Source organism: Hydra vulgaris, chromosome 04 (genome assembly GCF_038396675.1).
Source record: "Hydra vulgaris chromosome 04, alternate assembly HydraT2T_AEP".
NCBI classification, from domain to species: domain Eukaryota; kingdom Metazoa; phylum Cnidaria; class Hydrozoa; order Anthoathecata; family Hydridae; genus Hydra; species Hydra vulgaris.
Genome location: NC_088923.1, coordinates 24,076,138 through 24,095,783, shown reverse-complemented (window position 1 = coordinate 24,095,783; position 19,646 = coordinate 24,076,138). Strand labels below are relative to the sequence as shown.

The 19,646-nt window shown below is 28.8% G+C and overlaps 2 protein-coding genes across 2 annotated transcripts in view; one reads left to right on the top strand and one right to left on the bottom strand.

Annotated features, from left to right (window-relative positions):
• Positions 1–7,204, bottom strand: part of LOC100199379 (von Willebrand factor D and EGF domain-containing protein) — a 95,524-nt gene extending 88,320 nt beyond the window's left edge. The window contains exons 1-2 of the mRNA XM_065795843.1: positions 6,987–7,204; positions 6,833–6,878 (exon numbers count right to left, since the gene is read on the bottom strand). Of these exons, the coding sequence (XP_065651915.1) occupies positions 6,833–6,878; positions 6,987–7,016 (76 nt within the window). The 5' untranslated portion in view covers positions 7,017–7,204. The remainder of the gene's footprint in view (positions 1–6,832; positions 6,879–6,986) is intronic.
• A 5,171-nt stretch (positions 7,205–12,375) lies between these two features.
• On the top strand, positions 12,376–17,568 carry LOC136079285 (V(D)J recombination-activating protein 1-like). Its single transcript, XM_065795018.1, has 7 exons — positions 12,376–12,441; positions 12,771–13,757; positions 13,904–14,193; positions 14,273–14,481; positions 14,966–15,208; positions 15,582–17,235; positions 17,379–17,568. Exons 1-4 carry the CDS (start codon positions 12,376–12,378, stop codon positions 14,322–14,324), a joined length of 1,395 nt encoding a protein of 464 aa, XP_065651090.1. The 3' UTR covers positions 14,325–14,481; positions 14,966–15,208; positions 15,582–17,235; positions 17,379–17,568.
• Positions 17,569–19,646: the final 2,078 nt, after the last annotated feature.

The window sequence follows — 19,646 nt, the reverse complement described above, 5'->3', positions numbered from 1 at the left end:
ATCTTTTCTTGAAATAAAAAAGTTACTGTCGTCAGCAAACATTATTGTTGATATATTTGTCGCTCTCCAGAGATCATTCACGTATATTAGGATAAGTAGAGGCCCAAGAATAGATCCTTGGGGCACTCCACAAGAAATTAAAGATGAATTTGTTAGTTTTTTATTTCCGTTATATATGGACTGTGTACGTTTACTCAGGTAATCTGCTATCCACCTGCAGGGTACGCCTCTTATGCCGTACATCATAAGCTTTTTAATCATTATTTTATGATCCTCTGTGTCAAAGGCCTCGGAGAGGTCAATAAACACGCCTAAAGTAAATTCTCCGTTTGCAAAAGAGTTTTTTATTTCATTAATTAAGTGAAGTATTGCATGTTCAGTTGAAGTGCTTTTCTGGAATCCAAACTGTTTTGAATAGAATAAGTCATTATTTTTAAAAAATGCATATAACCTATTGAACATAATTCGCTCAAAAATCTTAGAAAAAATGGAAAGTATAGATATTGGTCTATAGTTTCCAATATCCGTTTTATCACCTGATTTATATATAGGTTTAACTTTTGCTGATTTAAGTATATCAGGAAAGATACCCTCATTCAGAGAACTTTTACAAATTTTAAATAAAGGCACTTTTAACTCATTAAAACAGTCGCTGTTTATACCATCAATTCCAGATGACTTATTACGTTTTAAGCTTTTAAAAGCTGTTTCGTATTCTTTAAAGGTTAAATTCTCATTTTTAAATTGATTTTTATTGCACTAAAGGTATTCCTTAAATGATTTATTTACATTTGGAATTTTTGCCGCAAGTTTAGGTCCTATATTCACAAAAAAATTGTTAAATTCATTTGCTATATTGTTTTCATTGTCAATAGTTTTATTTTTAATATGTAAGATTTTCGGAAAAGATTCATTGATTTTCGGTTTTCCAATTATTTCATTTAGTACTTGCCAAGTTTTCCTAGAACTTAGTTGACCACTTTAACAAGTTGCTTTTTATAATAGTTTGATTTTGCAATTCGTTTGACTTTCTCAAATAAAGTCCTATAGTTTTTATATTCTGCCTTGGTCTTTACGCACTTATTTTTTAGATATCTATCGTACAGTCGATGTTTTCGCTTCGAAGCCTTTTTTAAGCCTTTACTAAACCATGGCGAATTTAAGGTTTTAACTTTAATTTTTACTTCTGTCTCTGGGAAGTGTTTTTCATACAAGTTTGAAAAATTGTGATGGAATTTATTAAACATGGAATTAGCATCATTGAGTGATTCTAATGGAGACCAGTCTATATTTCCTAGTTCATTTTGAAACGCTAATTGATTGTTTAATGAGAGGAGGCGTTTAGTAAATGTGACTTTATTTTGTTTTTGTTTTTGTTTATTTGACGTATTAGCGGATATGAAAATTGGCATGTGATCTGAAATTGGTGTTTTAATTATTCCTTTTTTTAACGAGTTTTCAAATAAAAAGTTAGTTAATATATTGTCTATTAATGTTGCTGAATTTCTTGTTATTCTTGTTGGTTTGTTTATTAAAGGGATCACACCATATCGAAATAAATCATTGTAAAAGTTTTGACTTTCTATATCATTATCATAATTTAGGGCGTTAATATTAAAGTCACCTAATACAAACAGTTTTTTTTTTCTAGAGAAACTTTTTGAATAATATTCTGGAGATGATTTGAGAAATTTTCTGTGGACGCATTTGGCGGTTTGTAACAACAGTTTACTAAAATATTTTTGGTTTTATCATTAACTATTTCAATCGAAACAAATTCGCCGTTGCATTCAGATATGCACATGTCTTTTCGCATTTTAAACCGCAAGCTATTTTTGACGTAAACAACAACACCACCACCTCTTTTTTTAGACTTTCTTTGTAAGTGAATTGCGTCATATTCTAGTAAGTCAAACCTACCACTTTCGCTAAATGCATCATCAGTTAGTCAAGTTTCACTTAAACAAATTATATTGAAAATAAAATTGCTTTCCTCTAAGAATATTTTGAAGTTTTCAAAATTTGCTTGAGCGCTTCTTATGTTAAGATAAAGAAGAGATAAGTTCTCAAAAGGTTCAATATCCGATAAATATTTTTTTTATTTCGTCCGGAAATAAATACTGTGCTTCCGTATTCATTAATGAATAGTCATCAAATATAATTTTATCAGGATCGTGCTCATCGAGCGTGTTTAAATTATTTAATCTAAAAACATGAAATGAACTATTTTCGAAGTAATTTTCGTTTTCAGTCATATTCGAAACCATTTTTAATTTTTTAACAAATATTATTTAAAATATTTAGAGTTTTTTTTTTTATTATTATTTTTTATTTCTCTCTTCCTTTAGAAAACTTATTTCTTTTATTCGTAAAAATATAAAATAGAGCACTTATGTATATAAAAAGATATACGAATATAAACTATAAAAAGATAGAAGATATTAAGAACATAAATTACTTTTCCTTTTGATTCCAATCCCGAATGATTAATTTATCGTACGATACGTAAGCGAATTTCCCCGCATGTCTTTCCACTTTCATTTTTTCTTTCAACTCCTTTCTTATTAGGTTTGTTTCTGCGCAAAAATCTTCATTAATGTAAATGTTTTTTCCTTTTAATGTTGATGACTTTCTTAAGATAGCAATTTTATCCTAATAGTCTAATAGCTTTAAAACAATAGTTCTAGGTTTTTTATTGTTTCTCAGTCCAGTGCGATGTGCACGCTCAATTTTATACTTTTTAAGCCAAGTTGCTCATCAAACAATTTAAGAACCTTCGCTTCACTATCGCACCAGGTTTCATTATCTTCCTCTTTGATACCGTCCACCGTTAGGTTGTTTCTTCTGGACCTGTCCTCCATTTCTCTTAGTTTCTTTTTTACATATGTAAATTCACTTTTATTGTTTTTTGTTTCATTATAATTTTTATTTTTTTCCACTGTGTTAACGGCGGTTTTTATCTTCTTCTCAACAAGTTCTTCATGATAATTTAAACTCGTTTTTAATTCTTCCACATCTTTGATATTTTTTTTTTTTTTTTTTAAACATCTTCGCTTCCAACAAGGCTGCCAGCAGCCACTAATAAAAGTTGGAAGTTACTGTAAGAGAAAAGATGAAGATTGTAGAGCAAGATAACGATTGACGGACGATTTAAAAGATTGCAAATTATATGAATCAGGAAAGCAAGATGAAGGAAGCGAATTCCAAAAAACTGAGCACTTAGGAACAGTCACAGAAAAAGGATGACACTTAATTGAATGACGAGTAACACGAGAATGAATTTTAGTAGATGGCACAAGAGACGCTAGCTCTTTAGAGCAGTGCCCATTATAGTATTTGTAGAAAAGAGAAAGAGAAGCAACATTACGACGATGTGATAGTGGTTGAAGGTTGGCTGCAAGAGCAGGTCCAACTATGTTTACAATGGGTTTTTGCACCTTGTCTAAAAGAAAAAGGGCATCATTAGAAGATCCGCCCCAGATATGGCAACAGTATTCCATACAAGGCCGGATTTGAGATTTATAGAGATAGAGAATAGAATCCAGAGTAAGAAAGTGGCGAGCTCGATAAAGAGATGCAACCTTAGCAGATGCTAATTTTGCAACCGATTTGATATATGGTTTCCAAGAAAGATTGGAAGTAAGAGTTAATCCTAGAAGATGAAGAGTAGGTGACTCATCGAGTACATCACCGTTCATAAATATAGGAAGATCTAAATTATTGCGATAACGATTGGCTGAAAAAAATTGAGTTTTATCTGAAAAAAAGTTCACCAGCCACCGTGAGCAAAGCAAAAAAAGGTTAACTAGTAGCTATCTTATTTGAAAAATAAGCTTGAAAAATCAACAAAAATAATTCGCTTTAAACGCGCCATTTTTTGTAGAATTACAATGAAATAAGTTATTAAAAGTAAGTAAACGCAAACAAAAGTAAAACTTTCTTGCGGCCTATTTATTTTTTCTGCATTAATGCATTAATGATAATAAAATTTATCTGCAATAACAAGCATCTCCCAAGTATTCTTTTATCTTCTACATCTTTAAAAATAATCGACATTTTGCAAATACAAATACAAATATTTGTTTTTTAAGGTTTAGACCAAATCAAGGGCGTAGCAAGGGTTTATGCCACCATGAGTGGAATCTGATTTGCACCGCCCTCCTTAAATAGAACAACAACTGCATTTATCAAATAGTTTATCTAGATACAGAGTTATTAATAACAACATTTTTAATTGCAAAAAATCAACTTTGTTATAACATTTTATAGATATATTTTTCTTACTTTTCTTTTAGCAAAGTCATCAATGAGGCTTTCAAAGTCAATTTTATGACTTTTTTCAATGTTTTTATTCAATGAATAGTATGGGAAGGTTTCTTAAACAGGGGTACTTATTGTAGATCTAAGGTTACTTTTACCAATATTAGTTTTAAAAAACTTCTCTCGCAACTAGCCACGCGTCCAGCAATTTAAAAAAAAAATCGTAGCATTATAACAATATTAGGAGCTGAGTTTTCAAGACTTTTAATCAAAATAAAATGCAAAGGTCAAGTAGATATCCATCCATCCATGTTTTTGTTTTGTCTTATGATGCGACAATAGAAATAAAACTTTTAAGTTTTTTCTTTTTAACAAGGAACTCTTGTTTATTAATTTCATCATAATCATGACCCATGAAATTGAAATTTGTTTTCATCATTCGAGAAATTTGATGGAGTAAAAATGGCATATTATTTTTCAGTAAAAACAAGAAGCTGTTTAAATCATCTTACAATTTCTTGGATCAATCTCTCAAGGGAAAAAAACATTTTCCTTCATAGCTCATTTACATGTCTAAATAGACTATCCATGATTATGCCCAGATTATCATAAATTTCTTTACTTTTTATAAACAAGTGCTTTATTAACTTATTGATCTCTTTTATCTGTTAAAAATAATTTTAAGTTTGATATCAAATTGTTGTATGTTCAATTCTTTTGTTTAGAGATAAACTTGTATACCATTTAATTCCCGAAAGATTGACTCCCACAATCGGAGAAAGCACAAAAACAAAAATGATCGCAAAAGACCAACATCATGTAAGGTTTTTGAGTAACTTTTTTTGATAACACTAACTGTATCTTCCATTTGCATTTAATAGTGTTTCCATTATGCACTTGACACTCTGACCAGTGACGGAAGTCAAAACATCTAAGTGATGAGTCAATGAAGAAATAGATGAGAATAACTGCTTTATAGTTTCAAAAAATGTAACAGAAAACACAGCAGCATACACACCTACTAAATTTAGCAAATGGTTTGCACATACAACAAATTCTGCTGTGACGTTGATTACCTAAACGCGCATCTGAACACCAATTAGGTGACCAGACATCACAGCAACACTATCGATGTTTGTCCTCTACAATTTTAAATGTCTTATCCCTCAGGGATACTTTCAAAGATCAATACTTAGTTTCTAATTCCTGTTTGATAAAAATATAATTCGAATATATTATTTCGAAGTATTTCGGGTTATAATAACTAGTTTGATGCTTTTAAAAACATTAACAAATATCAAGGACTGTGTCATGGTATTTGGGCAGGGATGCGAAACGGATAAGTTTAGAAATTTTTAAAAAAGTTTTGCCGCCTAAAAAAGCGCCGCCCGGAACCATCTGTCAACACCGCCCCACCCTTCCTACGCCGCAGGAAAAATATTGATAAAATGGTATACTAAATAGAATATTAAAAACAAGTCTTGTCCCTTAGAAAAAATTTTTTTTAAACTTATTTTAGTTTTAAAAACGAAAATAAATAACAAATCACTTTTTACCATAAAAAACACGAGTCAACCTAGTTTACGGAATTACAAACTTATTTCAATCAAATGCAAATAAAAATAAAAATATTTAATTAACTTTTTAATGAAATACAATACGAATGCTAAAACATTAATTTAGCACATAACTATTAAATACAAATACAAATGCAAACCCTTACGTTTAATGTTTCTGCCATAATTTATGCTTTATAAAAAGTCTTTTGTAAAAGATGCAAGAGAGAAAAAACTGCATGTGTTCTGGAAGACCAAATTTTTTACTGGCTATCTACCTTATTATGAACCTTAACACGCTTGTTATTGAAAGAAAGAAAAATAAATTTGAAATAATACTCAAAGATAAAACATAAAAGATTAAACTGAAAAATTTTAGTTTATTTTTATGCGTGCATTTTCACATAAATTTTTAATAGGAATTTAATTAGCTTCAACTGTTTCATTGGCTACAAACTGTTTTAAATCTTGTAATAGAGTCTTATAAAGGCATATACAAAGGTTATTTAAAGGTTTATGATAAAGTCTCACAAGTTAAATCTAAATTTATTGAATTGAAAGATAAAGTTGCAGATATTGCAAGAATATGGAATGTTGAGTTTCAAGAAAAGCCACAGCGGCTCTGATGTATCAGAATGAACTTTTCTACGTGAGAATATTTAGTAAATTTAATTTTAATACTATTTCATACCAATTACATGAAAGATTTTAAAGCATGAAAAAATTAAGAAATATTTTGAATTTCTTGATCCACAAAAAATGTCATATTCGAAAGAATTTGATTTTTAAAAAAAATAAAAAAAGTTACAAAAGAAGTATTTTACTTTTCCAAGCGAAAAACTTTTATTTCAATGTGTTCCTTTTATTGTTTATTTGCTTTTAATTGATTATAAAATAAAAGTATACACAAAAATTTTAAACTAATAGAGCTTTTTTCTATTAAACTAAACAGTTTCTGAAGCTTCAAGCCATTACTTAAAAAACTTGTAGTTTTGTGTATAAAATAAATTATTTACCTTGAGCATGTGCAACCACAGAAAGTAAGAAAATAACTAGAACCTCCTAAAATAAAAACGATTCCATTAACAAATCTTTAGCTTCCACGGCTTTACACCCTTCGAAAAAATACATTCATAGTTTATATGTAAAGAGATATAAGATTTATCCTACCATCATCAAAGTTTTAATGGCATTGTCCATCAAGTATTTAAACAAATTTATAAAGAGTTACATGTAACTGTAACTAAAGTTCAAAATGTTTATGCAAAGTGACTTGATCTTTTATTTGTACAAAAAAAATTGATTAATATTAAAATTGAAACATTGTATGCTTATAAAGATAGATCATTCTTAGTGTCTTATTACACAACAGTCAAACAATTGAAACTGTAATGTTTGTGTTTATCACATATTTACAAGTAACTCTTACGATTAATAAACAAAAGCAGCGATAAATAATATATTAGACATTTATTGCTAATATATACATATATATATATATAAATATATATATATATATATATATATATATATATATATATATATATATATATATATATATATATATACATACACAAGCGTTCATAATTATTCAAATGACATTAACTTTTTTTTAAAATACTATTTTGTGTTTAACTTTTTTTATATTTATTATTTTTTGCCCAATTTAGAATAATAAAAATGCTAAAGTGGGCAAACAACATAAAAAATGGGCCATCAATGACTGTAAACGTGGACTGACGTGTCTAGGTTTTAAATCTTTGGTTTCAAGATAAGATTGTTTATCTGAAAAAAAAAATCGTTGAATGTATGATAAAACAGTGTGTATTATTGATTGTAAAATAAGGTGGACCTAGTGTTAAGGTATGGGGCTATTTTGGTTGGAGTGCCACGGGTGACGGGTAAAAATAGAGGGAGTAACTACAAAAGTGGTTTACTTGGACACTTTAAAAATTATCTACACCTTTGGAAAGATGGGTTAATAGGAAACCTTTGTTTTTAGAAGAAAATGGCTCAAAGCTTAAATCTAAAACATATTTTAAAAAAAATGGTATTTGACTGAGTTCGAGAACGATCAAATATTAAACAGAATGATTAAGCCTCCCCAATCATGAGATTTCTCTTTTATCGGATTTTTTTGGGAGGACTTAAAAGTAATGTCAAAAACTAATGTCTAATGATGCATAAGATGTGGAAATAACTTATTAGTTAGTGGCATAAAACTGACTTCAATAAATTGGCTGCCATACATATACTTGGCAATCTACTTTACGACAAAGTCGTAAAGCAGATTGCCAAGAATATGTATGGCAGTTATTTTCGCTAATGGTGATTAAAAGCCAATTAAATTATAAACTAATCTTTTGGGACTTTATATTAATTTTTTGTAAAACTAATAAATCGGAAAATAACAATTAATTCAGGTAGACTTTGTTTTCAGTTACTCTCCTGATAGTAAGTAAAACATTGATAGCTTATGTCGAAAAGTATGACCATTTGATCAATTATGGACGGTAGTATATATATATATATAAATATAAATATATATATATATATATATATATATATATATATATATATATATATACTACCGTCCATAATTGATCAAATGGTCGTACTTTATATATATATATATATATATATATATATATATATATATATATATATATATATATATATATATATATATATATATATATATATATATATATATATATATATATATATATATATATATAAGTGAGGTTAGTATTGCGGTGTAAAATACAAATACTCTTGTTCGTATGACAGTGCTCAATATTATAAAATAAAATAATAGAGCAATTTATACTTTATGTAATTAAATTAATAAAAACAACTAAATAATCTTCTAAAAACTAAAAAATCTTCGGGCATGAAACTTTAAGTCCCGCTATTTAGTTGTTTTTATTCATTTATATATATATAAAGTATCGGACAAAACGAGTGCAACCAAATAATGCTAATTTAGTTTCTTTAAAGTGCTGCATTTTTTCAATTTAGAGAAATAACTATGTAACTGCTTAGAGACAAAGTTCTTCAAGTTTTATTCATCACAAAGTTCATTATTTGTACACGAAAACTAATAAACTAATCAAAAGTATTAAAAGAAGTTGATTTCCTTCTGGACAAAACAAGTGCAACTCGACAAAATGATGGCCAAGCTGTATTTCGCTATCAATATTTCGAGGCGAATCCTTTGTTGTCAATCACAGCCTTGCATCTTCGAGGCATAGATTCGATCAGGTGATCAATCAAACTTTCTGGAATCGCTGCCCAGACCTTTTGGATTTGTTCAAACAGTTGATCCTTATTATGAACACCTTCACGATTAATTCTGCAGTTAACGATCTCCCACAGGTTCTCAATAGGGTTGAGATCCGGAGATTGAGGCGGCCAATCCATCACCGATAGGTGGTTGTCTTAAAACCACTGCTTGACTACTTTTGCAGTGTGTTTCGGATCGTTGTCTTGCTGAAAAACCCATTATATTGACATATTTCATTCAGTATGAGGTAACATAACATCTTTCAGGATATTTCTATACATGAAACGGTCCATTATTCCATCGTTTCGATGTATTGGACCTAGACCGTTAGCAGAAAAACACCCCCAGACCATTACATTGCCTCCACCATGCTTCACGGTCTTATGGCAGTAACGTAAATCGAGGCGTTTTCCGGCCGGTCGACGTACACGGCAAATGCCATCGCTCCCAATGATGTTGAACTTCGATTCATCACTGAACAGGACAGCTCGCCATTTCTGCACATTCCAGTCAATATGAGATGTAGCAAACAGGAGTCTTTTCTTCTGGTTTTTTAGTGAAATCAGCGGTTTCTTTGCAAGGCGTCGAGAAAACAATCCGGCTTCAACAGCACGTCGTCTGATTGTTCGGACCGATACAGGCAGCTCTAATTGCTTTTGTATCTCGACTGATGATATCCAGGGATCCTTCTTGACGGATCTGACAATCATAGAATCATCTCTAGAAATGGTGGAACGCGGTCTTCCACCTTTGTTATCTGCTGCCAACTTCCCCGTAGAACGATATTTGGAACAGTCTTGAAACGGTCTATTTTTCACGCGATATTTGTCACAAATACTTTTTTGTGACATTCCGCTCACGTAATCGCCAATAATTTTCTTTCTTAGTTCCAATCCAAGACTGTCGGGAGCCATTTTTGCACTTGAAGTCATAAAAATGATAAAAATAAATAATCACGCTTCTCAAGGCTTACCTTGTTACATTTACCTTGTGATGATACAATAATGCTCTGTGGAACACAACGTCTTGGTTGGATGTGGACTGTATTAATGTAATGAAACATTTGTTGTATTTCACTTCTTGTATTGATGTTCTTCGATAAAACACTTTGATAAAACTCACTTCGATAAACTGTCTTGATAATACTGACTGATTGACTTCCATATACTGACTGAATTACATGTTGATTTATATAGTAAAATGAACCTGTGTGAACCTTTTCTGGAAGATTTTAGATGCTTCTTTTCGATGCTTCTGGAAGCTTGTGGATGCGTCTGGATGCTTCTGAATGTATCTGGATAATTCTGGATGCTACTGGATGCTTCCAGATGCTTCTTCTGGAAACTTCTGGAAAATTCTGCATGCTTCTGGAAACTTCCTTTAATTATTAAAATACTTCCATGACGTTGACACGGACCAGACTTAAGAAAATGAAACAAACCAAAAAAGTTGCACTTGTTTTGTCCGCTGCAAAATGGCACTTGTCAACGAAATTCTGCCTGTGTGCTGTCACCTGTCAGCTGATTGCTCATGTCATGGCAAGCAATGACTCCAGACTCCTGAACTGTTTGCTGTGGTAGTATAGTTCGTTTCGTTTTTAAGACATGTAAAATTAGGAACACTTTTTAGCATTGTTCGATATTGGTTGCAAATGTTTTGTCCAATACTATATATATATATATATATATATATATATATATATATATATATATATATATATATATATATATATATATATATATATATATATATATATATATATATATATATATATATATATATATATGTATATATATATTAGAGCTAATATATATGTATATATATATTAGCTCTAATATATATGTATATATGTATATATATGTATATAGCTAATATATATGTATATATATGTATATAGCTCTAATATATATGTATATATATATTAGAGCAGGCCAAAGTACCATATATATTTTTCAATGAATCAATTTTACTAATGGCTACGTAAAATATTGTTTCTTTTATTATAAAAATTTTTTGTTATGAAAGCGTTTATGTAGCCCATCTCTAAGTTCTGCCGAATTTTATTTTTAGTCTGAATAAAACTTTCATTGCGTCTGTTCCGTTTTTTAATTTGTTCTTCATGTAAACAAACAAACGCCTGCATGTCGCAAAAGGCGTTTTTTTTAAAATAAGCATATGATACTTATAATAAAATTTATATTTTACATAAATACCACCAGCTTAGGTTAAAAACAATATTTTACGTCAAGAGATTTAATTAAAAGATTTTCTTACGATTATAATAAGAATAATGCATATAAAACTTTACCATACATAAAGAAATTTGTTTTGCGATGACTTCCCAAAGCACTTTAATTTTTCAAAAAACTTGTTTAAAATGCATAGTATGACTAAATGAATCGGTGAATGTTAAAAGGGCGGAAGTCCAATAATGTAAACTTTCGGAAACAAAAGGAAATGCTGCATTTTACCCCGTAGTAAATTTTTGTTAATAATTCAATAATTTTTTTTTTGAACGTGAAAAACATTTTCCCCTTCAAAAAAAAATATTACTAAACCATTGACAAAAATTTACTACGAGGGAAAATGCAGTTTTTTTAGTTTCCCGAAAGTTTTCATAGTTGGACTTCGGCCTTTTAACATTTACCGATTCAAATATTTTGCTTATTTTTAATAAATCGTTTTTAACAAAATCTCTCAGCAACTGTGGGATGAGTTAAATAGCTAGGGAGAGTTACTGATAAAAATTCATTGGTTAGGTAGTTGAAATTCTAGAGTTAGGTGAAGATTCGAGCTTGCACCGTTTGGGGGAATGGTCATTAAATTAGAGGTCGGTGGAGGCGGTAATTTTTTTTTTACATTTTTTAAATTTTAATTCTTACTAAATCATTATTTTTAAACACATTTTTATATCCTGTTTACACTAGAGAACTGGAATACTAATTTACTGCGTGGTGTATTTTATTTTTTACTATACTGTATTTTTAAATTGTTTTTCCGCTGTTTTTTTATCAAGTAATAGCCGTTAGTAAATATTTAAAATTAGAACTCCAAGTAAGGGGTTGTCCATAAATAACGTCAGCGATTTTTCTCAACTTTTCGACCCCCTCCCCCTTTGATCTTTCGAGTTATTATTAGTTTGTAATAAATTACAATTTTTACCTGTGATATAATTTTTTTTTTTTATTGAGCTACTATATTTTCTTTAAATTTTATTTTTTGATTAGCATTCTAATATTCTTGTATTTAAAACCCACCTTTTAGTCAGTAAAAATGAATTTAATAAGTACATTAAATACACGTCTACTGACTTCTTTTATAAAAGAAGTCAGTAGACATGTATTTAATGTACCCTGTTAAATTGTATATAAAAAACATACCCTCTCCAAAATCTTATTCTTAGACAGTCATGGTTAGGGTTAAGAATAGTGCTTGGGCTTGCATATAACTCATTTTTTACTGACTATAAGGGGGTTCTTAAATACAATTTTTTTACATATACAATAAATTTATTGTATGCACTTATAACTTTGTTATAGTGAATTATTTTTTACTTAATTTCATTATTTTAAATTTTGATATAATTTTTGTATTGAATTCTAATTAGTATTTTGATATTATTTTAATACTGTGTTGAAATATTTTATTTATAAATTTACTTATTTTAGATGGATTTGCATATCAAGAATTTAAATCTCCTTTGCAGAGTTTGTGGTTGTTTTGTTTTTAAAAAAAATTACCCTATTGGAGCCATCCAAAAAAGTAAAATTGAAAATATTTTTCCCATCAAACTAATAGATGTGGAAGGGGTTCACCCTTTAAACATTTGTCACAAATGCTACTTAACAATTAACATTGTAATCAAAAGAAAGTCATCAACCACTCTGCTTTTGTGTACACAATGGACACATCATTGTGATGACTGTTATACTTGTCATCAGGTAAAAAAACTGAGTCAAGGTCTCAATGCTTCAAAATCTCAAATAAGAGATAAAACAAAGTTTATTGGCCATCCTAGAATAGGTGAAAGAGTTTGGACTTTTTCAATGTTTAGCATTTTAAAAGAAAATATTTTCACAATACACAATATGGAAATAGATAGTAGTGATTTGAAAAATGAATTCAATCCTTATTTGCAACTATGCATATGCAATTTGTGTGGTAAAATACCAAAGCAACCGGTGTCTTTAAAAAAATGTGAACACTTGTTTTGTTTTTTCTGTATAGTTGAAAATGTTAAAATAAAGTACATTAATGAATCTTTATGCCCACAATGTGATACATCTGTGTTGCCTGAAGACTTCGTGACCAGCAATAAAACAAATTCACTTATACAAATGTTGACTGTTCAATGTATTATATGTAAAACAAAATTCAATGTTGTAAAAGAATACGATGTGTATTTACATCATAAGCTCGCCTGCAATAAAAAATCTTTAACACAACCCGTCTCAATATTGTTGTCATCACCATTATCTTCATCAAGTTTGTCACCATCATCGTATACTTTTAACAATAGCATTTCAGAGATTTTTAATCTAACAGCTAGTAGTCATATCCCAAGAATAGTTGAAGATGCTACACTCCACATTCTTAAGCAAAAGATGAAACAAAGTGGTGGGAAATCAATTTCATTTAAAAGTGGAGGACCTAGAGTAAAATTTTTGATTTTAAAATTGATTTTTTTAAATAGTAAATTAAATATTTCATAATTGTTAAATAGTAAATTAAATAATTAATAATATTTAATAAAATATTTAACATTTAATAAATATTTTTCATAGATTTTTTTTTTTTTTAGCCGGTTTTGTTTTCATCTATTCCAAAGGCATATGTCACAAGCAATGAGGCATCAAATGCAACTGTACGAGAAAGAAATGCTATTGTCAAAAGAAATATAGAAGTTGTGTCTGGTCCATCTAATGACGCAGTTTGTAGCCAGTCCTCAAAGCTTCTGATTTCACTTCCATCAGAAACAAAAGAAAAAATATTGGCTAATTCTAATATTAAAGTCACAATTAGTGCAACTAAGATGGTAGCTATGAAAGCAGATCTCTGCATACCTTGGGAAAAGCTTAAAAATATATCTAGGTTCTTATTTTTTGCATGTTTTTAAGTTAGTTAAAAATGTTATTTATTTTTATAGAATATTGTAAATAATTTTTTACAGATGGCTGAAGAGTTTTGTATACAAACAGCATCACATGCTTCACAACGAATAGTTAGTGAAAAACTGTCTGGGTGTGACTTTATTGTAGAAAATGCCCCGTTTACATTTGAAAAGGAAATTAAAGGAACCTTTGAAATTAAAGATGCATCTTACGGTTATATTGAAAATTTGCAAACACATATTTTCAAACATCTTGATCAATTAGAAAGGTGATTTGGATTGAAATAATGATTTAAAAAAATAATTTCATGTTTTTAACATGCAGCAACTGCCAGTTGGTCTCTAAACCAGCAGTCATCAACAATTGTTGATATATCAGATCCATAATTCAGTTGTAGTGTGTTATATCTGATACAAATTGATTGTCAATCAATAAAGTATTGAATAAATCTCAATTTTTTTTTTAATTATTTTTTATGAACTGAAAATAATTTTTGATCAAATATAAATAATAATATTAAAATTATTTTTAATCAAATACAAATAGAAGTACGACAATATAGCATATTAACACTAATACATATTTGACCCCCAACATAATGATTAGTTAGTGCAAAATGTGATGTAAAATATGTGAGGGTTTTGTATTAAGGTTGTTAAAAGGTGTATATTCATCATCACAAGCCAATTTTTGTTAATATTAATGTATTATATATTGTTAATATATACATATTTTTTATAACTTTTCTATAGTTGTAAAAGTCTTCATTATCACGAATTTTTCCCTGAGAAAGAGATACAGATTAAAATAGGAGGAGATTATGGCGGAGGAAGTTTTAAAATGACTTACCAAGTAGCAAATACCATAAACCCAAACAGCAAAGATAACACCATTGTTTTTAGTATTTTTGAGACAAAGGATTATCAAATCAATATTAAAGTTGCCATTTCAAGATTTGAAAAAGAAATAGAAGATCTACAAAAAATGAAGTATAAGTAAGTTTTCTTAAAATGCGATTTGCGATAAAGTATAATAAAATCTTTTTTTTTTCCCTTTGTTTTGCATCTCCTACATAACTAGGTATCTTTTGGGCTATGTTTAGTAAAACTAGTGAAGGCATTTTTACAAAGCAACTCAGAGATTTTAAAAAAAAGACTTTAACAAGCTGATTATCTTTATTTAGACCTTTTTTTTTAGATCTTTATTTATTTTGTTGATTATTTTTATTTAGATTATCTTTATAAGATGAATTGTAGTTAAAATATATTGATAATGTTTATATTGTTCATTTGATAATCTTTATACACTTCTATAGAGTATAGATTTATTACAATCATTTGCGAATAACACGTTTAGTTTTATTTATAGGGATAGAAATATTAGAGTATTCATTTTTGGTGATTATAAGTTTCTTTGTGCACTTTATGGTATTTCAGGAGCTTCAGGTATTTTTATTTAAAGTTTTTAATTTATAGGTTTTTCTTTATCAGGAAAATCAGAGAGATAACTGAATCACAAAACCAATTATCAATAATCTTACCTAAAATTCAAAATGATGGCCATGTTTAATAATATAAAATAATGTAATTTAATTTTTGCTTATCAATATATTGTTTATTTTATTCTTGAGGGAGGCATTGTTGTCTTTTCTGTTATGCGACATCAAACGATATGAAATGTATTGACCCTGAAATGAAATATCGCACATTGGAAGATTTATGTTTAGATCATAAAAGGTTTATGAAAAATGGAGGACAAGAGTATTGCAAAAAAAGAGTATTGCAAAAAATTTCAATAATGTGATAAGCGAACCAATTTTAAAAATACCACTAGACCAAGTGATTTTTGATTATTTTTTTACTTTGACAGTAAAAAATCACTATGAGCATGATATTCAAAAATAATATCAAATACTATACTTTATATAAATTATTTTTAATTTTTTAGGTGTCTTTACCTAGTCTACACATGACTCTTGGTATTTATTTAAATTTTTTTAACATGTTTGAAGAAGAAGTTCATCAATAGGGCATAATGATGGCTGCTGAACCTCTAAAAAGCAGCATAAAATGCTCAGAAGAGTATGACGTTTTTATAAATAAACAAAAGCAGTTGTGGAATCTTCAAATAGACATTCTTAATATTGAGGATCAAATTCAAGTGGTTAATGATGTCATTTTATTAGCTGCAGTTAGCAATTCCGATGATGTAGACGATGTTCAATCTCTTTACTTAAAAGATATTGACTTACTTAACAATGAAAAAGAAAAAAAGGTATTTTTTGGATAAAGAGTTTATTAGTTATAATTTTTTAATAGTGAAGTTTGTATTTTTAAAACTGTACATTTTTCAAAATAAGAAACCATGTATTATAAATTTCACTTGTTAAATTTTAACAGAAATTATATCCAATGGATAAACATTCAGTGTAATCAGGGCTTTAAAAGTCGTAAAATTCAAATTCTCATGCCCTATTTTATTAAGCACTCAAGTAAGTTCAAACTTGAAATGCTAATGTTAGCTATGGGAATACTTAGTTTGCTGTTATATGTGAACCTCAATTGTTAATAACAGTGACGTGGTGAGGGGAGCAAAAGTGGCTTTAGCCCCAGACGTAAGGGGTTCGGAGCGATCACAAAAAATAAGCAGCAAAAAATATATTTTAATTTAAAAATAATTTCTATAAAAATTTTAAAAAACCTTTTAGTCATTTTTAACCCATGCGCTAAAACCTTGGCATCATTTTTAACAATGCGCTAAAACCTTAAGTCATTCTATTTTTGATATGCATAGTGTTTTACGAGTTTCTTTTTAGACAAATCTATCTAATACTCTTGAAGAATATTTTTTTAAGAAGGGTCAGGGACCTTGCACACAAATGATCGAGACAGTATTACAGCAGCCTAATGTTCAACGTCAAGCATATCATGGAAAATATCATGGTTTTATTGGAAATCATGTGCAAGCATATCATGGAAAATATCATGGTTTTATTGGAAATCATGTGCATAAAATGTTAAAAGTAATATGTTACTTTTTAAGTTTTTGTTACTTTTTAACTTTTATTTAATAAATTTTATTATAAACAGGGTAAAACTTTGTATTAACTATAATTTTTTGTTAATAATGAATAAGTATTAACTATTAAAATATATTTCTATTTAGAAACCTTCGATACTTCGGTTATGCAACTCTATTCCTAAGTTTGTTTATGACAAAGGGTATTCAGGGACAAAAATACATGCAAAATCAATTGAAGTTAGCAAACAATACAAGCAGCTCTTTGATAAATTTGCTCAATGTTATTACATATTTTCATCCAAAAATACTATTTCAACAGAAAAATTAAGTATTTTAATTAAGTTTTATTATTTTTATAATGTAAAATATGCTTTAGTGCTATTCCTGATTTTTTTTATAACTTATATTACAATAATATTTAAATTGTTCAGAAAAGAAGATAAACGAATTAATGCAATTTTATCGGGAAAATTGGCCCGAGGCCTCAGTTTCGCCAAAGTTGCATATGCTTGCATAAAAACATCATGCTATTCCGTTTTTAGAAAAATGGAGAGCGGGATTTGGATTTTATGGCGAACAAGGCGGTGAGTCAATACACATGGAGTTCAATAAACTGAAAAATATATATCAATCAATTCCTTGTCCAACGATCCAATTAAAAAGTATTCTTAAGTCCCATTACCAAAAGACAAACCCGGAGAACATCCAGCTTAAACCATGTGTAAAAAAAAGAAAATTTATTTTTAAAAATTCTTAAATACTTAACATTTGACTCCGCTGAGAAAGTCTCCAAAGAAGAGCAATTAAAAACGGCTATTTTCATAGCAACAAACATATTAAAAGCATTACTAAGTATAAAATAAGTTTTAGGCTCTGGGGTGTAAACAAATATCACCTTAATTGTATTTTTTTTTTTTTTTACGCGCTTATGGGCCACGGCGTTTGTTTTTAGTGGAGAGCGGTTGGTTTATTTTTTAAATAATTAAAAGTTTAAAAAAATTTTTAATATTATCAGACTACTGAGAACATGCGACTCAGACCGTGTATAAACAAAAAAGATGCTCATGTTTTTTTTAAATTTATTTAAATTTAAGGTGGCACATTGTTTAACTTTAAAAAATCAAAAATTTATTCTCGATTCAGAAATTATATATCTATACCATTTAAACTCAATATTATGAATAAAATTAGCTTTTTAAAAGTAGTCTTTTTAGCTTCAGTAGCAACGATGACTGTCTTTTTTAGTTAACTATATTCAATATTCAGTACCTGTTTGCTTTTGCAACCATTTTTCTACGTAAAAGTTAAGAGCAAACAATAATGCAACCCTTCTCAAAGTTTGATCGTGAAAAGCCCTTTACCTTCTTCAGAAATTAAGTGGGGGATGGGGGGGAGTCAGAATTAATTAAATCAGAGGCATTAGTTAAGGCAGTCAGAATTAATTAATTAAATTAAAAAAATAGAAATTAGGAATTAATTGGGGGCAATCGTTTTTCCATCCCCCTGTTTCCACGCCAGTGCTTGTAACTCAAAATTAACAACTGAGTTATTTTTTTATCTGGTGGGAACCCTGTGTGATAAATTTGATGCGCCGTGGATAGGTATCTCACTTTGCTTAGTCGAGAGAGACTTAGCACATCGGCTTCGGTGCCGAATATATAAAATACGGCGAAAATTACCGACTAACTTTACAATTTACAAACTTTTCTAAGTAGTTTATATATTTATCTTAACTTATATTTATTGGTCTATTTAAAAAATGCATTGGGTTTAGTGGTGTAGTCTACAAGATAAATCTCCCCGTTTCGCATGCTCGGAACACATTTTCTTTATAGTTAGGGTGCTTATATCACTTGCTGCGCCACTGTGCATAATGTAAAATTTTGTCAGTCTGGCCCTAAGTACGAAAAAAAAAAAATTATTTTCAGTTTGCACTAAAAAAACTTTTTTAATATAAAATTCTAATTCCCACATAATATTGATTCAATTTTAAGTAATTTTCTTAGTGTATTTTTTAAATTTTCCAAACAACAAATATAAAATCGGAGAAAAATCAGTGAGGCTTATAAAAAAAAGCCCAACATTTAAAAAAATTCAAAAATTGAAAATAATAAACTTTTTCAAAAAACATCACTTTACATGATGGAAATCATGTCATATTGCCATTGAGCAATATGACACAATTAAACATTTTAGTACAGATAAATCTTAAATTCAATCAATCAATCAAGTATAAAATAACTGGTTGTATTAATAAATTTGTATTAAAATATTGCAAAAATATCAATAAAGTATCACCATAATTTCTAGAAAACTTATAAACAGTTGTATCATTATATACAATTATGCTAATAATATTAAAAAAAATCATAACTTTTATATATATTTGCTAAAACTTTTAAACAGTTTTAG